Consider the following 18340-nt stretch of genomic DNA (forward strand, 5'->3'; position numbering starts at 1 on the left):
TAGCTCAATATGATCCTTGTCTAGTTGGTAAAGACTGATAGGACTTTTTTCCACCAAGGAAACCCAAGCATCTTATTGTGTGAAGATGAAAAAACCCTATGTATCTATTTGTAAATTTTGTAATCATTTATATTGATCTTAAGCAGTTTCTACTAGTGAGATTTCATAGTTTTTCTGTGTTGGACATAAGGTCAGAGCGTAAATATCTGTACAAACTAAGGATAATAAGTATAAAACAATGCTTATAGTTAGAGCTTTCTTTTTTATGGTGTTTTCTTTCTTCTGTTGCTCACATCCGTCTCAAAGTGAGCCTTGTGGCTGGTTATTCTAGAATCAGGCACTCTGAGCCAGCTTATGAAGAGAAGCAAATGATGAATAAAGAGGCTCACTGTCTTCATTTAGTGAAAAATGAAGAAGAAATAGGTGAAATGGTCAAAGACACGTTGGAAATTTGTTGGGAGTTAGGATATAACCCCTGACCGTGGAAACTGGCATTCTGAGGACACATCTCTCCTCCTCTCTGGTTGAGTATACAACTGGCTCATTTTCCCTTCCCTAGGGCAGTGATCTTAATCCTGGGCTGTTGCCAGAATTCCCAGGTGCGTCTCTTGAAACAGTCAATGTTTAGAGGTTGAGACAGTCCTGAGTGGGACCATCCTCCCCAGTACATTTCTCTGTGGACTGTCAGATTGGGACCACATGGGAGTAAGCCAAGTGGAGAAAGGCACTGGAGCAGGTGTCCATGGGCTCTGGTTCTGTTTCACTGAGCCGATGCAGAACCTCTTCTCTTCTGGGGTCCATGTGTGCAATACACAGCAGAGGCTCCAGTTATAGCTCACAGAGTGTGGGCTGGCTCTCCCTGAGAGTCCTTGTGGGTGGTTGGGTTAAATGTGGGGGCACAGTGGGCTGGCCTGGGGTTTTGTGCCTGTGTGCTGAGGCTTGTCTTCCCACACACCTTGCACTCACACTGGGCTGGGTTGCCTTTGAGGCTGTTTCTCCAGGCACATCATTATATTCCATTCTATGTGAGCCCCAGGCCTCTGCCTCCCACCCCCTAAGAGGAAGTCAGCTGGACCCCAGAAGGGACTTTGCAGCTGAGAAGTGAAATTTAGGCAGAGAATGTGTTGCTGGAGAAGGGAGTGTGTTTCCTTCCCAGGAGATTGGTGTCTCCCCACCTCCTGTCTGTTGTGGACTGGTGAGGGTGACATTGAGGGGGAGGAGGAAGAAGGCTGTTGCATTCAACTTAGCTTCCCACTTGGGGATATTGTGGTTTACTTTTCCCATTTGTACAATGAAGACTAAAAGTCACTGTGCCAGGTAGAGGAAAAGAAATAAACAATTATTTAGGGCATTGTAGTCCATCTTGATATTAATAAACCTGTTCCATAGATGTTTACTGAGTGCTTACTGTGTACCAGACACCATGCTAGGCAAAGAGGTACAAAAGTGGCTTTTAAAAAGCCCCATCATCAAGTTGCTCACAGCAGCAGGGCTTGTGGTTGTTGCCTGCCAGGCACGGAGCTTTGTATATGTGGTGGGGGCAACTTGGACCATCCTTTCCCTGGAAGGGACACCTGCGTGGCCTGGCATCATGTGGAAGTGTCCTTCCTGTTGTGGACCCTCTCCTGCTCCATTGGGCTGGGCTGTAGCACCTGAACAAGGCACAACTTTTTGGCGCATGATAGCGTTGGGCCGTGGAGGGGGGTACCCGGGGATTCAGCCAGTTGGCCTCTTTCACCCTGATTCCTCTGTTTTGTCATCCCACAGGATCTTTTCGGAATGATGGTTTGAAAGCTTCTGATGTCCTTCCCATCCTAAAGGAAAAAGTGGCCTTCGTGTCTGGTGAGTGTTTGTGGAACTTTGCTCTATAAGAGACCTGGAGGAGTGTGTGTACGTGTGCATGCTAGCAGTCACTTCTTGGTGTGTGAGAGAGAAGTGGGGGATGGGGTGGCACTCAGGAGCCCCTGGCTGCATCCTTGCTCCAGAGGCAGGCAGAAAGAGGAGGGAGAGCTCTGATCCTAGCTGGGTGCTCTGGACGACATTCACCACCACAGGTGGGTGCCTCTCACCTCACAGCCCCCACACATACACCTTACCTCACCCCACCATCCCAGGCCTGTGAGGTCCCTCATGCACCACTAAGGTCCTTGTGGGAGATGGTCCAGTTGGAGGAGTCTGTTCACCTCACACATTCCCAGAGGTTTCATTTGGGTTCGTCTCTGACTGGATCACAGAGAGGACATTAACATTTTTTTCTGGTTCCTCTTTATCTCTCCTTCCTGGCAAAGGGAACTCAAGTGAATGTTTATATCCATTCATTTACTTTTCTGAGTAATGACTTCCAAATATTTATTTCCAACTTTTCTCTCCAACCCATCTTGTGCACCTGCATCTTTTACTGTCTGATTCAGGGGTCAGCAAACTATAGCTGGTGGGCCAGCCACCTGTTTTTATAAGTAAAATTTTACTGGAACACAGCCATGTGCATTTGTTCAGGCAGTATTAGTCTCCTATTGCTGCTGTAAGAAGTTATCGCAAATTTGGTAGCACACAGCAACAGAAATTCATTGTCTCATGGTTCTGAAGGCCATGAAGTCAGTTTACTGAGTCTGAAATCAAGCTGTCAGCAAGGCTGTGCTACTTCCAGAAGCTCTTATGGGAGAACTCACTTCTTGCCTCTTCTGGCTTCTGGTGGCTGCCAGCATTCACTCCCTTCTCTGTCTCTGTGGTCACACTTATTCTCCTCTTCTGTCTGTGGCACATCTTCCTCTGCCTCCCTCTTACAGGATACCTGTAACTGCATTTAGGGCCCAGTCATTTAAGCCAGGCTCATCTTCCCATATCAAGATCCTTGACTCGGTTACATCTGCAGGTGCTTTTTCCAAATAAGGTAACATTTACAGGTTCCAGGGATTAAGACCTGATATTTTTTTTTGGGGGGGGGGCTACTATTCAGCCTGCTATAGGTAGTGTGAATGGATGCTTTCTTCCTTTAGTTTTTTTGTTTATTTTAAAGAGAGAGAGAGAGAGAGAGAGAACATGAGTGGGGGGAAGAGCAGAGAGAGAGGGAGAGAGAGAATCCTAAGCAGGGTCTGAACTGTCAGCACAGAGTGCTGCACAGGGTTCCAACTCATGGACTGTAAGATCATGACCGGAGATGAAATCAAGAGTCAGAAGTTTAACCAACTGAGCCACCCAGATGCCCCAATGGCTGCTTTCTAACTACAATCGCAGAGTTGAGTAATTTTATCAGAGTCCAGATAGTCATAAGCTTAAAATATTTACTATCTGGAGCTTTAAGAAAAGTTTGGTGGCCTGTGATGTAATTGAGAGCAAGCTACAGGTGCACCAGCATCACTCTGGGTGCCAGTTCTTGAGTTCTGTAGACTTCCCTTGTAGAATCTCCAGCAGGGGCTGGGATGATGGCAGTGCCCCACCGAGGATCACAAGCATTCATGCCTTGTGGACTGAGCATTTGTTTCTGGATGATCCTGATTGTCCACAAGGAGTGGTGGTAGAATCACAGGGAAGAAGTGAGTACAGTCCCACAGGGCATGGCTGCACATCATAGGTGCTACTGGCCTGGATGATGGGCAACAGACACAATGAAGAGAAGGGAGAGTGAGGAGGGGTTTAGAGGGAGGTGAAACCAAGCGGCAGGTGTCTTCCACCTGCTGAGAGGGAAGGTGAGAGACTGATGATTCAGAATGTGGAGATGGGATGTGAGAGCAAAGTATGAGATGGGAGTATGTAAGGTACTAGAGGTACTCCGTAGTAATAGTGATACCAGTGTTTTATTGTTGTTGCTGCTAGGTGAGATTGACCAAGAAGCTGCCTTTCTCCATTAGCGTTAGGGGCTTGTCTACCTTGTCAGGTAGTGAACCCCTGTCACTGCAGATGTTGAAACACAGGCTGAACAGCCCTTGGCAGGATCATGTGGCAGCGATTACGGGTAGAGGGGTTGGTAAGGCAACCTCCAAAGTCTTTGTAAGCTTGGATCTGAGTGTTTGCTGAACATGTGGGAGGACCTTGTGTGGAGGTCCTGAGGGCTGCTGGGCAGTGCTAGGCCCCTGACTTCTGCTGCTGCCCAGAGTCTGGCTGTAGGACATTGCCCACAGCGTCTATTGTTTACTTTCTACTCCCAAGTAGAGCTCAATCAGATCTTTTCTTCTTTAGGGCCCAGAGCTTCATCTAACCTGATGTCCTTCCTGTCCCCCGGGTCTCCTGCTAATCCTCCCATATTTCTTGTTCCCAAACTTCCTCTACCTGCAATGCTTTACCCACACTTTCTGCCACTTTGAGCCTCTGTTTTTCCCAAGTAAGTGCCCACTTTGCCTCCTCCAGGAGGCCTGCCTTGCTTTAGTGTAGAGCCTCTGAACACCATCCTGTTCTGCATCAGTTCAGGGCATATGAGTGCAGATACAGTAAACTCTGACATGGGGACCCTTGTTTGATTGTTCATGGCTTATTTTTTCCCATGTGAATTCAGTTGGAGCCCTGAGGCAGAGCTCAGCCAGCCCTAGAAAAAACCTTCCCAACTAGATAGAATTGTCCTAAGGGAGAACATAGAAACAATGTGCCAGGAAGACAGTCCAGCATGAGGCAGGTAGATGCTTCCCAGAGCAGGAGCGAGGGGGCTGGGGCTGTGCAGCTCGCTCCCTTGAACTGATGTGGGCTGACCAGCCTGGGGTGCGTCTTACTCATCTGCACGTGGTGCCAGGAGTTTTGGGCTTAGGGGACATTGTCTTCCCATGCCTGAGAAGGATGCTGAGGATGCTAGGGAGACAGCTGGCTGCATTAAAAACAAAAACAAAAAACAAAAACAAAACAAAAAAACCCAGAAACAAACCAATAAAGCCTCTTATATACTGAGCTTTTAAAAGAGAAAACACAAGAATAAAACAAAACAAAGAAACCAGAATTAAATAATACAGTGTAGCAGCTGTATTTCTTTCTGAGAAGGAAGGTGGTGACCAGAGAAACGAACTGTCTCTTGTTCCTTTCCTCCTCTCCTCCTGCCCGCAGCATGGCCAGGGCAAAGGAAAGAGTGCTGCCATGGGAACGCACATTTGGAATAATCCAGTGCAGCCCAACAGCTTCTGTGTGTGGGCGTGTGCACGTGTGTGTGAGACAGGTTCTGTGGCTGTGCCTTAGGGAGTCTCTGTCATTCCAGCCTGGTGGTCCTGCTCTATACTCACAACCTGTGGGCTCCCCCTTTGCCCTCTCTGGCTTCCTCTGAGTGCATATGCCTCCCACTCACAAGCACCCATTTATGCCTTTTATCCAATCTGCTTGTACAGGGCTTATTTCACCCCTATTATCATTTTGTGCACTCACACCCTCCTTTTGGCCACCCCCTGATGTCTCTCTGCCTCCTGATCTCCCACCAGCAATGTTCTCTATGTTCCCAGGGAAATTTCATGCTGCCGTGGTACAGTCTTGTATCCTGGACCTGTGTCTCTCAAAGTATGTTCCATAAAACAGCAGTCCCACAAGATGGTCCTCAAAAAAATGAAAAGGGGTCCTATGCTTAAATAAGTTTGGGAAATGCATATTATAGCCACCTCATGGAGATTTGCTGTGTCCATTAAAGCACATGTCCATTAAACGCATGAAAGCATCTCCCAAACTACAGAATAACTTCATTCCCTTAAGGAAATCATGTGTATCCATTAACATCTTGCTAACTATTGTTACATGGGCCAGAATTTTGGTATGATGCCCTCAGTGTATTTTTCTTCTCCCACCATCCCCCACCTTCCCCACTTGCCCTAACTGGAGCCTGATACCCCCTGAAAATTTTTGAGCAGCATTGTTCCTCTGGCTCAGTCAGGGAAGCCCTAATGGTCCCTGCTTTTGGTCTTGCCTCTTCTCCAACCCTACCCTGCCCTGCCTCTCTGGAAGGGGATCAGTGCTACTTCTAGAACATCAGACTGTCCCCTCCCTCTTTATCCTCTTTATACCTGTCCTGTAGCTCCTGGCAACAAAGCCTCACATGCGCAGGCCCACGGCAGGAATGTGATGAGTAAAGGAATACCAGCACCTTTTCAAAACTTGGCTACTTGTGTCTCATACCCTCTGGGATCCACCTCCATAATGCACACTGACTTCAGCAGGGAGGATTCTCATTCTTCATCCCTGTGTATCACGCTCTGTAATTTCAGCACCATATCAACTATCCATCCAATCCTACACCTTCATGGCTTCTCAGCCTCCTTGGCACCAAAGTTTTCCACCTCCTTATTTAGGCCATGAATATCTACGACCTTAACCCTTGATATGTGCATCCATGGACTTAGCCTCTTACCTTTGACCCTTTCTGGTGTTCTCCTATAAGTTGGGAAAGGATGGATTTCAGATGAGCAAAACATCTGTCCCCTCTTCTCTGGGAACTCATGATCCAGTAGGACATTTCCTACCTGCACTGGGCCCTCTCCACTTATGCATGCATTAGCTTTATTCTGCCTTCACTCAGGTTAGAACCTAACATAGATACGATGGCTAGACCTCCCAAAAGAGGTCTCACTGTGTCCCAGTTCCCTGCCTCATTCCTTTTAGCCTACCTCATACACAGTCCTGCTGTTCATTCTCTTGGGACACTGATCAGTGATGGTCTTCTCCCCTTTCTCCCAGCACCTCGAACCTATCCTGATCCTTGACAGGTGACCTCATTTGCTATTTCACCTAAAGAGTAGTGTCCCCCAGGCAGGCTGAATTTCTCCCACTCCTTCATTTATTTGTTTCCTCCTCCCTCTCTGAGTTGTATCAGCCTGCTTCAGAGAAGGGGACAGGACCCCTCTTCTTGCACCGGCTCTGAGGCCTTGTTCTACCCATTGTCCCACTCTTTCCAGCACAGTGATTCTCTTTCACTATGCCCCTTCCTCCTCTGCTTCCTACACACTTGCAAGGTCATCTCCTTTCTGAGAAACACCTGGCTGATCCTGCTGCCCCCTCTTGAATCCTTCTCCATGCTTACTGAAGGGACCGGGCTGCCCTGACCCAGGCTTTCTCCTTTCCCTCCCTCTCCTCTGCCATCTGGAACCTTCCCCAGCCATATTTATGAAACTCTTATTTCCAAGGGCAGAACTAGCTCTATCTAGCTCAGGAAGGACAGTTCCAACAGTCCTACAAAGTCCGTAGTGAGTCTTTGCCAAACAAGCCAGTCTTGGCACTCCATGTTCTCATGGCTCTACTGTGTCTACGGAAAATCAGGAAGAAAGGCAACAACTGCAGTTAAAACCACCCAAGAGTGAAAATCCTTAGGATGGTTCATGGCTAGAGAGGAAGGTTGTGGGTACAAGAGATGCTCCCAGCTTTTGGGACGTAATGCCCCCGATTTCGAATCCAAGAGACCACCAAGGAGCCGATACCGATGCAAACGCACGAGGGTTTATTTGCAAGCTCGAGCTTGGGCCCGAGTATACCCGACACAGCGGAGCAGGGACTTGGACCCCTAGGTTAAGAGGTGTAGCAGTTTTATAGGGGCCAGTGGCCAATGAGATTGTAACACACACAGAAAGTTGCACATTCATGTCAGTCCACACACAGGTGGCCAATTGAATTACAATTTACCCTATAGTAACTGTTTGAACTAGCCTATCACTCTGGTCAGAATTGACGCGCAAGTTTGGCGAGCAAAAGGCGGGGTTTACATTCTTTGGCGGTTAGGGGTTCCGCATTCCTAAATGAGCCGGTTTCCAGTAAGGGTGTGCTCAGCGGCTTGACTAGGGTGGGGGAGTGTCTTAAGCAATAAGTAGGTCATGTGGGGGTTATACATGAGATGGTGGGTGTAGCACAAAATGGAATTAGTCTTGCTCTGCTTGTCCAGGGGTAGGGGATTTTTGTTAAATTCCTTGGGTCCCACAGGGAAACCTTCCATTTAATCCTCTGCTTCCTTTTCCTCATGTGGAAGGCAGTTGGGAAATGGGGATCATTTCCAAGGTAGATGAGTTGGGGTGGTTTTTCATACAAAGAACCAGGGCCCATGGTATGGAAGGTCTGGAGCTAGGGGCCCAGGTCCCACACTGTGGTGTGTCTACACAGATCGCCCTGCTGTGGGGCTGGAAGTGGGGGTGGTACTGCTGAAATGTTTTCTCATCAGGGCACGTCCCTCACTGGCCTGATCTTGTTTGATCCTTTTCTCTTTGCAGTCTTCCTATTTCCTCCTCAGGAGTATCCTGGAGTGGTTTAGGTTTTGTTTGTCGAGCTTCCCTTCTGTCTGTATGGCTTCTGGACCCCACAATCAGAGGGAAACATGAACTCACACTTGGGTGGGGACCCTGGGAGGCTCTGCCTTTCCTCGAAGAGCTCCTTATTCAGAGGGCTGAGCTTTAAGCTTCTTTTCTAGTATTGGTGATGGCCATGCCACTTCCTCCCCCTTCTTGAATTGTATCCCCTTGTGGTCCCCACTCTGGAGGATGTCAGGCAGCTGCCTGGGATGTGTGCAAAAGTCTGTGATCATGACAGGGGTTTTCTGTGCATAATAACCAGTGCCTGTAAGGATGTACCTTAGCTTTGTCCTCTGTGACCCTCCTGAGAAACTTGGCCCTGCTTCCTAATCATAGCACGCATTAAAGGATAAATCTTTAAATCCTATAATAAATAGTGAAAAGAAAGTTTAGAAAAAAGAAGAAAAAGCAATCATGTAAAATCCCAGCTGTCTAATAGCAACAATGATCATCATTTCACTATACTCCTTCCTGCTTGTTTTAATGTGATATTTAGAAAACATTTATAATCATAGTGTGTACATATGCATTTGCCATGATTAAGACCTTGAGCATCCTTGTTTCTGATCAAGATTCCTGTACTCCTCTAGCAGGAGTGACAGGTGGTACCTCAGGCAGGCAGACAGGCAGGGGTGGAATCTTGACTGTGTAGAAAGCACTTAACATCTTTTCTATGAATCTGAAAATCTCCCAGCAGTGATGTCCTGGATGGATGCTTTAAGGGTTTCTCACTACAGTAGTCAGTTCATCTTAAGCACTTCTACCTCACAGAGGTCTGCAAAGAGAAGTGAATTGAAGGTTAAATTTTCAAAGACCATAACACATTCGATAGCTTGTTTTCTCAATGAGAGCAGTCACCACCACCTTCATTATCATCTCACAGTTGTGGAGAGCTTTATGTTTTAAAGTGCTTCCCCATCAGTCCTTGTGGCAACCCTGTAAGATGCTCATCATTATTTTCAGGTGCACTTTGCAAATGAGGTGTCAGAGAAGTCAAAAAGTCTTGCCCAAGGTTACACATGTTAGCTACACCCAAACTCCATACCCTTCACCTAACCAGTGACTGCATTTCTCCGGGCACCATATTTCTGCCTGTTTCATCCAGCACTCAGATGGAATTCTTTTTTCTGTGCAGCATGCTTTCCAGCTGGTTTTCTTAACCGCCCTCCTCTTCCTCCCTACAGGGGGCCGTGATAAGCGAGGTGGACCCATTCTGACCTTCCCTGCTCGCAGCAATCATGACAGAATAAGACAGGAAGACCTGCGGAAACTCGTGACCTATTTGGCCAGCGTGCCAAGGTAAGGTGAAGGGGAATATCCTGCCGGGGAGTGGGGAGCTGGGCTCGTGTGAGTGAGCTAGAATGAGCCTCCATCCCAGCCCGGGCAGTTGTTTCTGCCCTTGGAGTGGATTCTAATTATTCCTGGAACAATGTCACCCATTGTTCACCTTGTTCTCATCATTCCCATTGTTACTGCTGGGATCCATATGAATGGAGTAGGAGCCCTGGGCAGAGGTGAGGACCAGGACAGGCCCTGGAGTGGAGACTCTGTGGCCTGAGGAAGAGGGTGGGAAGCTGCTGTTTTCCTTAGGGAAGTAGGAAGTTAGCTGAATCCACCTTGGCTTGTGCAATGGATTGTTTTCAAAACTTACGGCTTGTGAATATGGTTTATGGCTTTTGGAGTTTGGGACAAATAACCCCACTTGAATCATACAGTTAGACTCAGCCCTCAGTCCAATCTAGATGACACATTTTCAGCAGGGTTAATATTGTCTCTAAGGAGGATGAAAATTGGTTCTTGGTGTGGGGGGTAGCAAAAACCTGTCCTTTTATGTATTAAGCACAGGTATATATACGGTACCTAAAAAGGTATACAATATATTCACAGCATTAAATTTTCATTGACTTGACAATTGAGGAAGGAAGCATAGAAAAGTTCTTTTGGGGCAGGGAACGATGATCATTTTAACAGGTTGAGAAACATTGGTTTCCAAGTGTTTCCTGGTGGTGCTGGCCATGGAGTTGGTGGAGAGAGACGTGTTGAGGCCACGGTCTGTATCTTTTAAGAAGGGAGAATAAAGGCCTTTGTAGACTCAGAGAATCACAGAATGTGAATGCTGGAAGAGCCCTGAGAAGCTGTCTAGGCAACTACATGTTGTGCTCTGTTTAGGAATTAGGGTCAGTAGGGATGAGAGCTGCTCACCGGGCATCAGTGTCAGTGGCTGGCCTAGAACTCTGCCTTCCTGACTCCTGATCCAGGGCTCTCCTGTCCTTGCACTTGGCCAGAGAGATTTCTGTTCTCTGCCACTTAATGGAGCTGGAGCCTGTCAAGTGTTTCTTGTGGCAAATGAGAAGTGGTACTTTGGGCCTTCAAAATCTTCTTGTCTCTGTGCATTTTATAGGAGAATTAGTAAATTATAGACAGGAGCTCCATATTCAGCTCCGCCTCTGCTAGGAGACCTTGGATAATTGTTGCAAGCGCTGATTAGTTCTTGAAGCAGGTGTCAAATGAGGCAAGCGCTAGATCTCGAAGTGCTATGAGGGAGACAAATGTAAAGGGATTGCTGGATGGTGATGGGCAGGTGGTAAAGGAGTTTTAAGAGCAGCCATCAAGTGCTTGGGAGGATATTGAATAGAATGGGGAGCCCTGAAGAGCCCCAGGCAGAAGGCTGTGAACAAATAGATGTTGAATAGTGTCTATTTTTTTTATGATATCCGCTGGAGACCGGAAAAAAAGATAAAAGGTCTTAAGTTCCAACAAAAGGGACTTGGGTTCTATGCAAAGAAGAACTTCTAAACTTGGAGTGCAAGAGTCTTTGGATGAGGAATAGAATAGAATATATTTTTTTTTCTTGGAGGTCTTTGGAGAGAAGAAATATTCCCATCTGTCTCAGAGGCAAGGAGATGGACTAAATAACCCATGATTGATGTAGGTAATTTAGCAATTTAGTCATCTAAGGGCTAAGCAGTTTTAAAAGCACCTTTCCCAAGTATACTACTATCAGGCATAAAACCAGGCATTTTCTAAAGCAATTTACAAGAAAAGTTTTCACGGAGACCCATGATGAACTCTTAGTTCTTTCAGAGCCAGAAGAAATTGGGGTCCCAGGAGATACGAAAGGTATATTTTTTTCCTTTCTGGTATGTTTTTCACATCCCTGCAGCTAATGTACACTTACCTTCTACAGAATAGAAGGTAAAAGAGTTTGAAGAACACTTTTCTTCATTCTGATTTGTTAAGCAAAGATAGGACAGAATAGATTGGAAGCAGTTAAAAGGAAAGATTTCTGCTGGGTGAAGGGGAATGAAACCCAAGAGGGGCTGAAAGGAAGGTCACAGATAAGGAGAAACAATACATTATCATTGAAGGAATATACTAGATGGTAGCTCTTTGCCTCTCAGAGGGTGGTCTCAGGCATTGCCCCTGAGAACAGAAGAGGTTCTTCACAGGTTCTGGCAGGTGGGAGGCAGGACTCCTGTTGCTGCCTTCAGTGGGAAGGATTTTCCTTGGAGTTCTGCCACCTCTGTCCCAAGGGCTCTTGTTCAGGAGGAGTGTCAGTACCTGGCAGGCTGCAGAGTTTACCAACTAGTCATGCCACTCATGTCCCCAAGTTCACATATGACTACTGTTGGAAGCAAAACCTGGAACAGAATTGTTCTAAAGACACTGAAGTCTAGGGAGGGAAACTGAAGAACTTAGTGGGTCAGATAATATTTGCCACTCTTCTGCTAACCACAGGTTTGGGAAAGAAGGGAAACTGTGAAAATGAATAGTTAGACAAGGTCAATGATACTGATGAGAAGAAATGATCTATTCTGGGTCATGGCCCAGGAAGCTAAAAGACAGGCTCCTTTTGGGGTGGAGTGTGCTCTACAGACTGGTGTAATCATCTGTAGGTGACATTTGACATTTGTTTATTCATGCATTCATTCATTCTTTATTTATTTAACAAATATTTAGAGCCTCTGTATGCCAGGCTGACTGAGTGTTCATGGTGAGCAGGAAAAGATATTTTGGTAAAGTTAGGTAAAATCTGGATATTTCCCTACCTTGTACAAACCAGTAAGAATAAAGGGCAGTGCAATATATGACTGTGCTGGTAGCATAAGAGATGAGCTGGCTAAAAGAAGGCAGGCAAATAAGGACCAGTAAGTGATGAAAGAAGATCCTGAAATCTAAGGAATGAGTCATCTTGACGGCCATTTCTGGCACTATTCTAGAAAAGATGATTAAACAGATGGTTGTGGTAATTTATAAATGAATGGGAAGAAATAGTCCCACCATCCTCTGTGAAGGCCAGGCCACATCTGGACCACTGCATTCAACTCTGCAACACTGAACTCTGCCAGTCCATTTTTAAATTAAAAAAAAATTTTTTTTAACGTTTATTTATTTTTGAGACAGAGAGAGACAAAGCATGAATGGGGGAGGGTCAGAGAGAGGGAGACACAGAATCTGAAACAGGCTCCAGGCTCTGAGCTGTCATCACAGAGCCCGACGCGGGGCTCGAACTCACGGACCACGAGATCATGACCTGGGCCGAAGTCGGCCGCTTAACCGACTGAGCCACCCAGGCGCCCCCCATTTTTAAATTTTTAAAAAATTTTTTAAATGTTTATTTTATTTTTGAGACAGAGAGAGACAGAGCATGAACGGGGGAGGGTCAGAGAGAGAGGGAGACACAGAATCCGAAGCAGGCTCCAGGCTCCAGGCTCCGAGCTGTCAACACAGAGCCCGACGCGGGGCTCGAACTCAGACCGCGAGATCATGACCTGAGCCGAAGTCGGATGCTTAACCGACTGAGCCACCCAGGGGCCCCTTTTAAATTTTTTTAAATGTTTATTTATTTTTGAGAGAGGGAGGGAAGGAGGGAGGGAGGGGAGAGAGAGAGAGAGAGAGAGAGAGAGAGAGAGAGAGAGAGAGAGAGAGAATGAGTGGGGGAGGGGCAGAGAAACAGGGAGACAGAATCTAAAGCAGGTTCCAAGCTCTGACCTGTCAGCACAGAGCCAGCATGGGGCTCGAACTCATGAGTTGTAAGATCATGACCTAAGCTGAAGTCGGATGCTTAACTGGTTGAGCCACCCAGGTGCACCTCTGACAGTTCGTTTTAAGAATGCTGTTGACCACTTAGAGTATTGTCAGGGGAGCAGTGTACTGAAGAATCCACAAACTGGGTGTCTCTGTAGTTGAAGGATTGAAGGATGTTTTCTGGCAGGAATGAAAATGGAAGAACAGTGATTCCTGACTTCAGGTGTCAGGAGAGCTGTCCCAAAGAGGAAGGAGCAGGCATGGTCCCTGCTGCATCAATGGGTAGAAGTGAAGAAAGAACCTGCCCACCTGGGAGCTGTCCAGCAGTAATGCTGCTGCCCCTGGAGAAAGTGGGTGGGCTTTCTGTCAGCTGGAGACTGGGTGACCTTCTGTTAGGGATACTGTAGGAAGAATTCCTCCATTGGGCTGGAGGCTGGATTAGATCATTTCTAAGATTTCTTGCCCCAAATTTTGTGTTTCTATGATATTGGGGGAAAAATGCATCATAAAATCTAGAACCTCAAAACAGAGTACTATTACCCCCACTAACATACACGTCATTTCTCAGGCTCACTAAAAAAGTTAGGGCCTGGGATTTCACTTCAGATGATGTCTACATCTGAAATCCTGAGAGAACTGCTTTCTAGTTCCTTTGGACTCTGTGGGAATTTGGGGGCATCACGTGGGACCAAGGATCATCCTGGAGTGTGACAGTTTGGAACAGTCCTGCTTACTCTTTTGGGATCCATCTTGGCAGGAATTAAGTTTTTTCCAACTTCCCTTTTGTGCCTCTGATGGCTTTGAGTACCCATCTCCAGGATCTTCTCCATGCTTTCTGTCATCTTGTTTTGAGGAATCACAGACTAGCAGTGTGGGAAGGGGCCTGAAAAGTCTTCCGGTTCAACTTGCTAATAAGTCCACTTACTGAATTCAACAATGTTTACTGAGTGCCTACTATGAGCCAGGGCCTGGATAGGCATCTTGGTGGGCTCTCGTGTTATCTTTTCTGACTGTCATCCATGCTATACTTAGCTAGCTTTTTTATCCTGCTCTGCTATCTGTTTGCAGCTACTTGTACATGAAAGAAACAGAAGGCAAATACTCAGATACAATCAACTGATGAATTTTCCTAGAAATTGAGGGACAGGATAGAAAATGTAGCCTGAGAGTAAATAATTGCCCAGGCAGAGCTCACAGTGTGGATAATCTACTCACTGTGATTATTGAGAGTTGAACAAATGCTTGAAATAGGAAATTCTAAGTATCTAGTAAAAAAAAAAAACAACCTGGATTATTTTATTGCATTGAATTTCTCCTCTTCATCGTCCTTGTTATCCTGCTTTGTCATGACCATCTTTCTGCTACTTCTAAGGGCACTGATTGTTAGCCCCTTGATGTGTCTGCCACTTAATTCTGCTCTTAGCAGGGCAGCTGAGATGTTAAGTGTTCTGGCAAGAATTGCAGATATCATACTGGTGAGGAGAGATGACAAGAAATTAAGATGGGATATTCTGTAATGCCAATCAAACCAAAGTGCCAATATTCACAGCTTATTATTTGATAACACTTGCTCTTGTTCTACTGACTTCAGCAAGAGATAAATTGGGCTTATAGCCAGCACTGTCTTTGTACAGCATCACCAGAAAATAGAAATATGCAGAATGAGCCAGAAAGACAGTTAAAAGATGAGGAGGTAAAAACTGCAAGGGTTTCCTCCCACTATATTCAGCCTGAGAGAGCCCAAGCTATCCAAACTATAATCACTGAGTGCGTCTTATTGCAAGGGCCTGTTGAGATGTGTTGTTGGCATTCTGTCCTTTGTTCTGAGATTATCAATTAAAGGAGGAGGTAGGGAGTAGTGACGGGAGGTCCAGAAAATAGGACCAATGAGAGCATTGTCCAAAACTTATGCCTTTTCACACTCATTTTAAATTTATTTTGTTGCTTATGTATAGAGGGCTTATAATTTTTATTACAGTTCCCAGATTCTACACAAATTGAGCAATAACAGTTAAGTGTCCCTATTGTTAAGCTGTGTGTAACACAAGTCCTGAAGAGCAAATAGTGTTCTACTCTGCTGCTAAGGAGTGTAAAATCACAACAGTAACTACCCTCATTAGTGATCACTCTCCTTGGAGCTGTGCAGACCTTCCAACAAAGGGAAGAGAAGCGTCCTAGGATGGCAAAAGATACTGAGGTTCAGATCCCAGCTCTATCACTACTCAGTAAGGAAGCTAATGGCCACTCAACCTGGGTAATCTGAGAAGAGATTAAGGAAGGTACAATTTATAGTCATGCAGGCAGGGCACAGGGAAACCAACAAGGTTTGGATTCCCAAGTTATACCAGGGCTAGAAACAATAGGGAGGGGAGATGTTACTACTTCTAGCCCTGAAGGGCAAGACGATCAACAGTTCTTAGAATCTGGAGAGAGACGACTGTATGAGAGGGCCACCTGACAGGAGCTGTGGCTATGGGTGATTCCATGATGGGGGGCAAGGGGAATCCAGACTCTTAACTTCACTGTCCTTTCATTCTCTGACCTCCTGTCATCGTTTGTCATTGACTGAATGCAACCAAAGCCAGGTAAGCCCATTGATGCAGTCCATGTGGGTCAGCCTCCTAGGTCGTCGGCTTGAGGGGAGAGGATGGAGAATGGATTTGGAGGGGCAAATGGAAGGTATTTGGCATGGGGTGAGACCTGGGGCATATTATTCAGTATTTCTGAGTCTAATGTTCTGATTTTTAATTTAGGAAAAGAATGCACATCCCACAAGTGTGTGGTGAAGAATTATCTAGCAATCTCTCTGTAGCACCCAGGCGCTCAGTACTTCTTAGTCTGTCTCCTAAAGTATAATAATAATAATTATTATACTTTATATATATATATAATTATATATATAATAATAATTATACTCTCTCTATATATAATTATATATATAATAATAATTATTATACTATATATAATTATATATATAATAATAATAATTATTATTATTATCCTGTATATACACATGCACATATAGTAATATTTGTTACCTATTAAGGAATAGATATAATGTATATGTAAGTTACGAAGCATAATAATAAAATGAACATCTGAGAGCACACCCCTCAACTTTAAAAGTAGAATGTCACCTGTAGTGACATTTGAGGCTACCTGTGGCTACCTGAAGCTACCTGTGGCTCCTCCCCACCATGAACCCCCCTTCCCCCCCCAAAAAAAACAATCATTACTCTGAGTTTTGTGTTTATCCTCTTGCTTCTTTGGTATAGTTTACCACATGTTTTCATAAACAATATGTTGTTTAGTTTTGCTTGTTTTTTTTTAAATTTATTTTTACATTTATTCATTTTTGAGAGAGAGAAAGTGAGAGAGAGTGTGTGAGCAGGGGAAGAACAGAAAGAGAGGGAGACACAGAATCCAAAGCAGGCTCCAGGCTCTAAGCTGTCAGCACAGAGCCTGATGTGGGGCTTGAACCCACAAACTGGGAGATCATGATCTGAGCCGAAGTTGTACACTTAAGCAACTGAACCACTCAGGCACCCCTAGTTTTGCTTGTTTTTGAGTTTTATACAAAGGGTATCATACCATATGTAGTTTTCTTTGACTAGCTTTTTTAACTACTGTGGTATTCAACAACATGGATGAATTTTCAGATGTGATTTTAAGGGGGAAAAGACAATGTGTCCAACCCCTGGAATTGATCTATTAAGTAATAAATAAATGGCTAGCAATTATTATTTTTAACCTACATTATTGTGCTGTTATAAGTATTTGATATGCATAACTTCGAGGTGAGTATGTTTATTTCCTCTTTTACATATGAGGGGACTGTGGCTCCAAGAGGTTAGGTAACTTGCCTAGGGACACAGAGCCAGTATAACAAGAAGCTAGGTGCTTTAGCACCAGAGCTTGAACTTTTATCCACTGAAGGGATGAGGAGACAGAGTAAGGGAGGCCATGGTGATGGAGTGCAGGGGACACATCTGGGGAGAGTAGGATGGGCTAAAGATTGGATTGGAACAGGACAATGGGAGAGGGTGGTAAGGAGATGAGGGGGCCTACAGGTGTAATGATGGTGGGCAGCAATGGTCTATGCATCAAACCTGCTTTCTCTAAGGTTCTCTTTGGATTCTAAGTGTGAAGGTTGCTGCAGGTGTGGAATGCAGATGGCGATTGCCTCACACCTGGTTTCTACTGGTTAAGGCAGCCATGGTGACTGTGGATGTGCTGGACAATGGTGGTGGTTGTGGGGAGTGCCTCAGAATTTCTCCCCCAGGTGCAGATGTGTAAATGCTCCTTATTTATGCTCATCTGTGGATGATAGTCAACTATGCTTTAGTGACCACATAATACCAAGAGATGTAGTGAAAAAGCAGAAACACTTAAGACCATGGATACTATTTAAAGAGATAAGTAAAAAACTGTCAGTAGCAGCGACCCTGCATGTAAAGCCTGGTCCTATTGTACTCTAAGGATGGTAGTTCTATTCAGTTTCTTGGGTCTGAGTCTTCTTTCACTAGGCCACCTGTTTGGTTCATCTTAACTGCTCTGGTGGCAGAAGCACATTTCTGGCACTAGCATTATGCTGATACACATTTTGAAGCTGGTTTACTTCCTTGGCCATGCCATTGCTGGACTTGGCAGATGTGGCTGGCATAGCCCTAATGGGGCTGAGGGGCCAGAAGGGGCTCATGGAAACCCTGAGAAATGCAGCTGTGTGGCGGAGGGAGAGCTAGTGGTGATACTTCAAATGTAGAGGCATGCATTTGTGATTCCCTGGAGAACAATAGTCTGGATGATCAGAGGCAAAAACCATGTGGTCATGAAGTAACTATGGGAGTAGGCCTGGTTATTCCAGGAACCAGTGAATGTCTTTAGGTGATAAATCAAGGACCCAGCATTGGATAAGCATTCCTGATGGAGAGAGGAGCGTTGTTTGTCTGTATATGCACCTTCAGTGTGACCCTTGGAAGGTACCTGAACTTGGTGAGAGTGGAGCTAACAGTAGTGGACTAGCAGAGAAGGATGAGTGGGCTGAAGGGAAAGTACTGATTCTGGATATGAGGCAAGGGGTCCAG

At 45.5% G+C, this 18340-nt stretch overlaps 1 protein-coding gene across 7 annotated transcripts in view; it reads left to right on the forward strand.

Annotated features, from left to right (window-relative positions):
- The window catches only part of KALRN (kalirin RhoGEF kinase), a 669312-nt gene that overhangs the window by 190284 nt on the left and 460688 nt on the right, over window positions 1-18340 (forward strand). For all 7 annotated transcript variants that reach the window (XM_053903452.1, XM_053903454.1, XM_053903456.1 and 4 more), the window contains exons 2-3: window positions 1768-1842; window positions 9413-9527. In XM_053903452.1, coding sequence (XP_053759427.1) covers window positions 1768-1842; window positions 9413-9527 — 190 coding nt within the window. The remainder of the gene's footprint in view (window positions 1-1767; window positions 1843-9412; window positions 9528-18340) is intronic.

Source organism: Panthera pardus, unplaced genomic scaffold (assembly GCF_024362965.1).
Source record: "Panthera pardus isolate Hobbes unplaced genomic scaffold, ASM2436296v1 HiC_scaffold_16, whole genome shotgun sequence".
Taxonomy (NCBI): domain Eukaryota; kingdom Metazoa; phylum Chordata; class Mammalia; order Carnivora; family Felidae; genus Panthera; species Panthera pardus.